The sequence below is a fragment of the Trichoderma gamsii genome, assembly GCF_001481775.2.
Source record: "Trichoderma gamsii strain T6085 chromosome Unknown Scaffold_2.2, whole genome shotgun sequence".
Lineage (NCBI taxonomy): Eukaryota > Fungi > Ascomycota > Sordariomycetes > Hypocreales > Hypocreaceae > Trichoderma > Trichoderma gamsii.
In genome coordinates this window covers 313,488-322,304 of record NW_020171339.1, presented here as the reverse complement: position 1 = coordinate 322,304, position 8,817 = coordinate 313,488, and the positions used below count along the sequence as shown (strand labels likewise).

The following is an 8,817-nucleotide window of genomic DNA, read 5'->3' as shown; positions in this document are numbered from 1 at the left end:
CCCCTAGGTTTCCCCCCCCCCCCCCTCCTTTCACGATCTACCTTTTCACTGCTACATGTATATTGAATACTAATTTTCACCAGCTTTGAATGCATACACACTTCTCCTGTTCTGCGGCCCCATCGAGCTGGACACCTTGGGACGCGGCCTCTTGGTTGATGGATGGCTCCGGCTTAGGGGCTGGGCGCGACTGGGAGTCTTGGTGGCCAGACTGAGGGCCATGGTAGATAATCTGATTGCTGAAAAGGTGGAAAATCCGGGGCTCGATTTGGCGGGGAATAAGATAATCAGGCTGGTGATTAAGATGATAGAGCTGGATGGACTGGATGCTTGAGATGAGAGCAGGGTAGACTACTGAGAACTTGGCTTAGAATCTACTGATGTTTCATGGCCAAATTGAAGTGAATATTACTTAACCGAACAATGAGAAACAAGATGTATCCAAAAAGCTAGAGGAGTGTAAAGAGCATCAGTATTCAGTTATGGTGAAGGCATCGCTGGAGCTATTCTATTTACACCAATGACGACCTCGTTACATAGTTTTGGAGAGTTGTGGTGGGGCTGCCATTTCAGGCATTTTCCATGCACTTACTCCATCCGCCACTTACTTAACTCACTTCAACCCACTTCAACTCACTTCAACTCTTCAAATCTGATACAGCCTGCTCTGCATTTTCCTTTACTCTGTTCATATATAATTTTGAGTTTTTTCTTTTCTTCAACTCATCTCAATCATGGCGGATTCAGACTCGGAAGAAGGATTGACAAGGGAGGAGATGCAGCAGCAGGAGGAAGTCGAGCCGCCGCCAAAGCGAGCCAAGCAAGATGCCTGTACGTTAATCTCGAGCTTCATCTCCTCATCTTCTCTCTTCGCACATCCATCATTATGATTTGATGTTGTGAGATTATATAAAGTTTCTGCTTCACTTTTTAAAAATAAATCAAGAAATCAAGGAATCGCCAGCTAATCAGAGCCACATGAAACCATCACCACGTTCAGTCGCAAAACTCATGGCCCCTAAGCCAAAGCCCATCCCAAAGCCTCCCAGCTCACGGCCTCACCTCTTCAAGAACCGCATGGCATTGGGCGCATACATTGCCGACCCCGAATCATATCCCGCCTCCGTCGTCATCTACCACAACGCAGATTTCGTCGTCATCCACGACAAGTTCCCCAAAGCCACGGTGCACACGCTGCTGCTGCCGCGGTCGCCCCGGCACAGCCTATTGCATCCCTTTGAGGCGCTGAAAGATGAGGAGTTTCTGGCAAAAGTGAAGATTGAAGTTGAGAAGCTAAAGGTGCTTGCGGCGGGGGAGCTGCAGAGGCGGTTGGGCGCGTTTAGTCGGGCTGATGCGGCGAGGGAGGCGGTGCTGAATGGCGAGACGGAGGTGCTGGATGATGATGGAGGACAAAGAAAGGGGGAGACAACAGCAAAAACAGAAGATGAGGGAGAAGACAAAGACAGAGACAAAGATAAGCAGCCAAAACTGCCCTCCGGAAGAGACTGGGCCGCCGAAATCAAGTGCGGCGTGCACGCGGTCCCCAGCATGGGCCATCTGCACATCCACGTCTTGTCGCGGGACATGCACTCGCCGGCCATGAAGCACCGCAAGCACTACAACTCGTTCAACACGCCGTTCCTAGTGGACGTGGCGGATTTCCCGTTGGAGAGCGACGATCTCAGGAGGGGGCCTAGAGAGGAAGGCTTTATGAGGCGGGATTTGGTGTGCTGGCGGTGCGGGGAGAATTTTGGGAACCGGTTCAAGGAGTTGAAGGAGCATTTGGAGAAGGAGTTTGAGGAGTGGAAGAGGGAGTGATGTGTTGGTGAATAGATAGGTATATGTTATAATGCTTGGGAGATTATAGTATAGCATCCAAGGAGAGAACCAAAGAGACAGATATAAATCATTAGATGGTTACTTTTCATCATTGCGCCATGATTCAGTTTCATATGTGATGGAACTCGTGATAAGGCTCTGCATGCAGATGGAATAGATAGATGTAACTGGCACATATTCCGCCGCCTCATGCCAGGGCCCTCCCTCCTCATCCAGCTGAAAGCAAAGGTCGTCGTCAAATCCATTAATAATACAATTCCGAGCTCCCAAAAAACGCCCGCCGGTCCATGTTGTTCTTCATCCCATCACCGCTTCTCTCTCTGTCTCTCTCGGTCTCTCTCGGTCTCTCTCTCTTGTATGTCGTCCCTGAGGATGCCCTCTTTTAACTTTGTCCTCGTCATACGCACATGCACACAAGCACACAAGCGATCCAAATTACAAAAAGCCCGAGTCAGCTCACCGAGGCCTCATTCATCGTCATTGTCATAGTCCACCTGGTCCTCCTGTAACGAAGACAAAAGAATATTGCAACCAGAATCAGCCAATCATGTTCTTGAAACGTGAGAACCACGCCGGTGATGTGAATGATGATGAAGGACCGACCTCGTATTCGGGAGACTGCTGCGGCGTGGAGGCCGATCTGGCCCCGGTGCGCGCATCACTTGCCACGTCTACAAGGGAGAATTGGGAATCGTGTGAGTGGTCCGTCTCTTTGATGATTTTGGAGATTTTATGTGCTTTTGCGTTGGCGACGGTTGGACTTACCACCGATGCCTGGCTGATTACTGGCAGCGTCGTCCTCGGCCTCAGCCTCAACATTGGCCTCGGACTCTGCGGTCGCTGCCTGGTCGTCGTCCTCCTGAGTCTGCGCAACGTCCGACTTGCGCGGCCTGCCCCGACGCTTCTCGCCCGGCGCCAATGGCGGCAGCACCTTCTTGGCCGCCTTTGCCTTTGCCTGTCCTCCCTTCTTGACGCTGCCCTTGGGCCTTCCTCGCGGCTTGCCGGTGGGCACATACGGCTTTGCGGGGGATTTCGCGGTTGTGCCCTTGGGCCGGCCGCGACCGCGACCAGGGGTCTTCTTCACGCCAGCATCTTGGGTGGCCTGGTGGGTGATGTCTGTGGATGCGTTGTTCGCCGCCTTGGCGTCCTCCTTGGTGCGCGCCATCGCGGGCCGTATGTTTGCTTTTCTTGCGACAGAGGGAATTGGGAACTGCAGAAAAGGGGGTGCAGAGGTATTCGGGTCGTGGAACCTGGTTGCCACGGGAGGGAGATGAATTGAGATGTTTGTGAGGGTGCTTGGTCTGGCTGGTATGAAAGAGAAAATAAAAGAAAAAAATTCTGGAAAAAAAAACGGGTGATGATGAGATACGCGACTTTGCGCGTGACGAGAGACAGACAGAAAGACTAGGGACAGGTGGGTTAGCTGCGGTGGACGGAGCCAGGTTTCTGGGGAAGGGAGCCAGCTCAAACGCGTAAAAGTACCTTTTTGTTTCGTCCAAATCACCCCTTGTCCACGTATCTGTGGCGACAAAATTAGCTGGACAGGCTTGGTGTTGTGGTTGCAGAGACGATGAATGCGATATTATAGCCGGGTGAAGCTGTTTTGTCCAGCTGGACTTAGCTAAGCAGCGGTGCTATGTCAGCGATCGGCATCAGCCACGGCCAATATATTGCACGCCACAGTTGCGCACAATGCGCCACCAGCGCCTGGTCGGGCTTGTTTACCCTGGCAACCGCCGCCCAGCACCGCTTCGGGCAAGAGCGAGTAAACAACACCGCACCATCCTGGAGACGAGAAAGGCCGACTAATGTAGCACATTCTTCGCCTCCGCCTCCACGAGAGCTTCCATAGCATCACTGAGACACTGCGCACAATGGCCATGGACGAACGATTTATGCCGTCGCCGTCGCCGGCCCCCGAGGTGCGCTTCATGGCCTCCTCGGCCTCGACGCCTTCGCTGCGGTCGCGGGATGTCGATGTCACCACTATGCCCGCCATGTCGAGAATGGATCGCGGCGGCAACGTCAAGGTTGTCGTCCGCCTGCGGGCGTTTCTAGAGCGAGGTACTATCTTTCTTCAATCTTGCACTATTATATCAGAAGCAGAGGCACAAAAATGAACTATTTAATTGGTCCAGCTGCTGACGTGGACAGACCTGGAACGAAATGCTCAATGCCTCGTTGACATGGACCCCGTCTCCCAAATCACTACCCTCAGAGCCCCCGAACCAGAAGGCGTTCGTCCTTCAAGCCCGAGCAAGTCCCGCAAAATCACGGGCGACAAGAGCTTCGCCTTTGACAACTCCTTCTGGAGCCACGACCCCGACGACAAAGACTATGCCAACCAGGAAGACATTTACAACAGCCTCGGGGAAGAGTTCCTCGACCACAATTTCGAGGGCTACCACACTTGCATCTTCGCCTACGGCCAGACTGGCTCCGGAAAGAGCTACACCATGATGGGGACGCCCGAGAACCCGGGCCTGATTCCCCGAACCTGCGAGGATCTGTTTGAGCGCATCGCAGCCGCCCACAACGAAAACTCAAACGTCGCTTACAACGTCAGGGTCTCCTATTTCGAGGTCTACAACGAGCATGTCAGAGACCTCCTGGTGCCTGTCGTCCCCAACACCACCCCAAACTATCTCAAGATCCGCGAATCGCCGACCGAGGGCCCATATGTCAAGGATCTCACTGAAGTGCCTGTGCGAAACATTCACGAGATCATGCGGTACATGAAGGTGGGCGACGCATCCCGCACTGTGGCAAGCACCAAGATGAACGACACCAGCAGCCGAAGCCACGCCGTCTTCACCATTATGCTGAAGCAGATCCACCACGATATGGAAACAGACGAGACCACAGAACGCAGCTCTCGTATTCGTCTGGTTGACCTGGCGGGCAGCGAGAGGGCAAAAACAACCGAGGCGACGGGAGCACGACTTCGAGAGGGTAGCAACATCAACAAGTCTCTCGCCACTCTGGGCCGGGTCATTGCGGCGCTGGCAGGACCCCCCAAGCAGCTGCGATCGGGCAAGAGAAAGGATGTTGTGCCCTATCGAGATTCCATCTTGACATGGCTGCTCAAGGACTCTCTCGGCGGCAACAGCAAGACGGCCATGATCGCCTGCATTGCCCCTGCGGACTACGAGGAGACGCTCTCAACACTTCGTTACGCCGACCAGGCCAAACGCATTCGCACCCGTGCCAAGGTCAACCAAGACCACATCACATCCGCCGAGCGCGATGCTCAGATTGCCGCCATGGCGCAAGAGATTCGACTGCTGCAGCTATCCGTCTCGGACTCCCGCCAGCGCGAAAAGAATGCTCAAGAGGCAGAAGAGCGCCTGGAAGAGTACCAGATCAGCGTTAGCACCATGCAGCGCATGATGGAGGAGCGCAGCATGGTTGCGGAAAGCAAAATCAAGAAGCTGCAGACAGAGAACGAGGCCCTCAAGCTGCATCTCAAGCTGGCTATTGAGAGTCTCAAGAACCCCATCCCGGCGATTGAGCTCGACAAAGAGTCTTCAGACGATGAGGACTACGACTATGACTCTGAGAGTACAGCAGCAGATGATGAACTTCAACAGGAAATGGAGCGCTACTTGCAGGACATGGGCAATCTGCGCAAGCTTATTGGCGGCGATCTTACGAGGTTCAAAGACAACGACAGCGTACGTATGCCTCTTGGCGGCTAATGATATGACCATGGTCTCAAATTTGGACAATGGAAGGGGAGCTGGCACCATGATAGTCAAGTTGACCTTGACTTGAGTTGCTAAGAGTTGATGCAGGACAGGAGGAAAGGGTTGTTAATTCTGCCACATACAAAGCTGTATGTACGCGTATGAGCGATGGTGTTTGGGAAATACTTTTCTTGCTTGCTTAATTTAAATTATCAATGAACACACGGCTGGATAGTCTGTTCGGTTAGTTGGAGAGATTCGTTTCTTTCTCTATCTTTCTTACTCTTTTACGTCTTATTGGCGCGAAACAATTCGTCAGGTTATGCCAATGAATGAGAGACGTTCATCTCTAGCTACTACTAGATTGTGGGAATATACGAAATTTGAATAACCTTAAACATCTATCTGTGTTCTGAAAGAGTCCCACCTCTTCTCTTAGGCGGCCTTTGGTCCTCGTTTGGTCATTCATTTCCAAAGCCGGTGCCGAGGCTATCACTCGCTTGCCTCCTTTGGACAATGACGAAATGACCTGGATAACTCGACAAGTTGGCACATTTCATCAATCAGAAATCAACTCCGAAAGCGTTGAAACAGGCACCGCAGACATGAGACCACTCCCAAGGCCAAGGAACCGAAACAGAACAGAACGGATAGGTAAAACAAAATGGCAAGCCCTCCGCACTTGCGGCCTACGTGAAACAAAAGCACTGCCCGGAAACGACGCTGCCGAAGAGTGAACATCCGACGAAGAAAAACAAGAAGAAAAGAGGGATGTCGATCACACAAGTCCGCTGCCGGGAGGATTTCCCGTCTCACGTTTTCGAGGCGGCTGCGTCAGGTGAAGCATGGAGAGAGCCCTCGGGAGAGCAAAAAGAGGACTGGACCCTTGTTTCCGATATATTAGTGGCTAGGGACTAAGCCCAGGGGGACAAACGCTACAGGTGAAAGAGTTGGCACAAGCTCGGCCTGTAGAGCCGCACAGGCAGCAGACTCTCTTTTGAGAGGTCTGACGTCTTGAAAGAAATCAGTTGACGAGCTGAAAAATGCAACTAGAGCATCATCCTTTGTTCAACTGGCGAGTCACACGCGTTGCCGCTTTCAACGGTGTTTCGAGAGGCGCCTGGATGCACAGCACAATCCACATTGAGCCACTAAGACGGCGCTGGACTGAAGACCCCTCTTCGCTGGAAGGCCGCTGAGCAGGCCGCTATGGCGCCCCCTTGTAAAATCCGCTTCCCCTTCTAAAGCTCGAGCTCTCAATTGGAGGCAGTATTTCTCTAGGCGAGGAAGTGGATGCATGGTTTTAGTGCTTGCTTGGGCCAGGGCCAAGTATCAAACCCCGCCACGACAAGGCTATGAGTGACAACGCAGGAGAGGCCCTGTCCAGCTGTTACAACGTCGACAAGTTGGTGTAGATATTTGGACTTGTATCTGCTATTTAACGTCCTTGGGCATTCTCGTTGCTGGATAGACGGACAGACTGAGATATCTGTAGCCAGTCCTTTGTTGCAGCTTTCTGTATTTCTGTTTCTTCTTTCACTCTTTCAATCTCTTTCTCCTTTGCTTTTGCTGTCTGTCCCGCATCACCCCCAAAAGACAAACAACAACAAAACACCATGGCCGCAAGACCACAGCTCTTCACCCGCGGGCTCTCCGGCCTCGCGCAGAGCTCCAGCTCCAACGAAGTCAGCTCTCCAGCCGAGCAACGCGACGACGCCAAGAGCAACTTCTTCAAGTCAATGCGGCCCCTGCCCACGCAGCACTACTGGGACGTCTATTTCGACAGGTTCGTTTCCTCTGCTCTCTCCCAGCTTTAGTGCTTAATTGTTAACATTGAACTTCGTCTAGACAAGCCAAAGACCCCAAAGCCGGCGCCGGCGAGGGCGAGTACACGGCCCAGCTCGAAAAGATTGGCACGCAGATCGAGTCGGTCCAGGACTTTTGGCGCTACAACAACAACACCCCCGTCGAGAACATCAAGATGCGCGAGTCAATATACCTCTTCAAGTCTGGCTTCCGGCCTATCTGGGAGGACCGCCGCAACATCAACGGCGGCAGCTGGACGTTTCGCGTGCCAAAGGCCATTGGGCCCGATTTCTGGACGCGGATTCAGCTGCTGGCCATTGGCGAGAAGCTCCAGAGCGTCATTGACGAGGGTGCGTCTATATTCACACATTCATGAAAGCAAAACGTAACAGAAGCCCAAACTAACTCGTTTGTTCACGCATAGCCGACCAAATCTGTGGCGTCGGCCTCTCTGTCCGCTTCAACTCCCACCTCATCACCGTCTGGCACCGCGACTCGTCCAAGCAAAACTCCGTCGACGCCCTCATCGCCTGCATCCTCGAGGACCTGCCCGCCGAGCTGCAGCCCAAGCCCGACAACTACTTTTACAAGAAGCACTCGGACCACGCGGGCTTCAAGGCCCCGCCCGAGCTGCAGGCCGTTCTGGATACGCAGAAGCGCAATGCCGCTGTGGCTGCGGCTGCGAATGCCGCCGCTGCTGCTGAGGGTTCTTCGCCTGCCGCTTCGGCTTCTGCTCCTGCGGTGACGATTGCGTCTCCTCAGTAGAGGAATTTTTTTTTTTCTCTTATTCTCTGAAAGTTGACGCTGCTTGTTTTTGCTACAATGAGCAAGCGGCGTGCGTGTATGTGTGTGTCCATTACTCTTCATTTTAATGCGATGTATTCTTCAACGTCACAAAGAGTCTTGTCTTGGCTTTTTTACAATTACAGACTCGATCATCTTGGGCATGAGAATGGCGTTTTTGCTTCATGTGTTTTTTTTTTATATTATATGTACAAAGGAAAAAATATGCGGCTACTGTTTTCTTCTTCTTCCCCTAGAGCTTTTCATATACGGGATAGCGTCGGGAGGCGTCATTTTTCCAGCAGCCGATTTTTCCATTTCGAACATTTCTAGCTACCTCGTTACTACTATTGGGCATATACATCACTCTATCTCTATATAGAAAGCGTTTGTCACATTTGTCGTTGGATTTTGCTCTGTTTGAATTGTAGATTATAGAGCACAGCTGTGTTATGAAATACAATATACATGTTCGCCTGTCTAGACTTGGTTATCAAGCGCGTCTATATCATTGTAGAATTAAGCATATTTCCACGGAGGAACTATAGTACTGTATTGTGATATATACTTTGGCCTTTCCTTCTTGTATAAAATATGGCAACTAAGGAATATATTTGGTCCTTTGCAGTGCCCAAATTGTTTGTCTTAGGAGTATTGAGCCAACACATATACTCAGCTTAAACGATCCGTATAGGTGAAAAGA

At 51.9% G+C, this 8,817-nt stretch overlaps 4 protein-coding genes across 4 annotated transcripts; 3 read left to right on the top strand and 1 right to left on the bottom strand.

Moving 5' to 3' along the window:
• Positions 1–978: 978 nt before the first annotated feature.
• TGAM01_v200641 (aprataxin) lies at positions 979–1,818 on the top strand (the record flags this gene model as incomplete). Its single annotated transcript, XM_018809059.1, has 1 exon — positions 979–1,818. One exon carries the CDS (start codon positions 979–981, stop codon positions 1,816–1,818), a length of 840 nt encoding a protein of 279 aa, XP_018657726.1.
• A 558-nt stretch (positions 1,819–2,376) lies between these two features.
• On the bottom strand, positions 2,377–3,004 carry TGAM01_v200640 (hypothetical protein; the record flags this gene model as incomplete). Its single annotated transcript, XM_024548598.1, has 2 exons — positions 2,377–2,510; positions 2,605–3,004. The coding sequence occupies 2 exons, from the start codon at positions 3,002–3,004 to the stop codon at positions 2,377–2,379; spliced, it is 534 nt and encodes a 177-aa protein (XP_024406609.1).
• Positions 3,005–3,713: 709 nt separating this feature from the next.
• Positions 3,714–5,537, top strand: TGAM01_v200639 (kinesin family member 1/13/14; the record flags this gene model as incomplete). Its single annotated transcript, XM_018809061.1, has 2 exons — positions 3,714–3,903; positions 3,994–5,537. 2 exons carry the CDS (start codon positions 3,714–3,716, stop codon positions 5,535–5,537), a joined length of 1,734 nt encoding a protein of 577 aa, XP_018657728.1.
• A 1,604-nt stretch (positions 5,538–7,141) lies between these two features.
• On the top strand, positions 7,142–8,096 carry TGAM01_v200638 (eukaryotic initiation factor 4E; the record flags this gene model as incomplete). Its single annotated transcript, XM_018809062.1, has 3 exons — positions 7,142–7,311; positions 7,374–7,681; positions 7,756–8,096. The coding sequence occupies 3 exons, from the start codon at positions 7,142–7,144 to the stop codon at positions 8,094–8,096; spliced, it is 819 nt and encodes a 272-aa protein (XP_018657729.1).
• Positions 8,097–8,817: the final 721 nt, after the last annotated feature.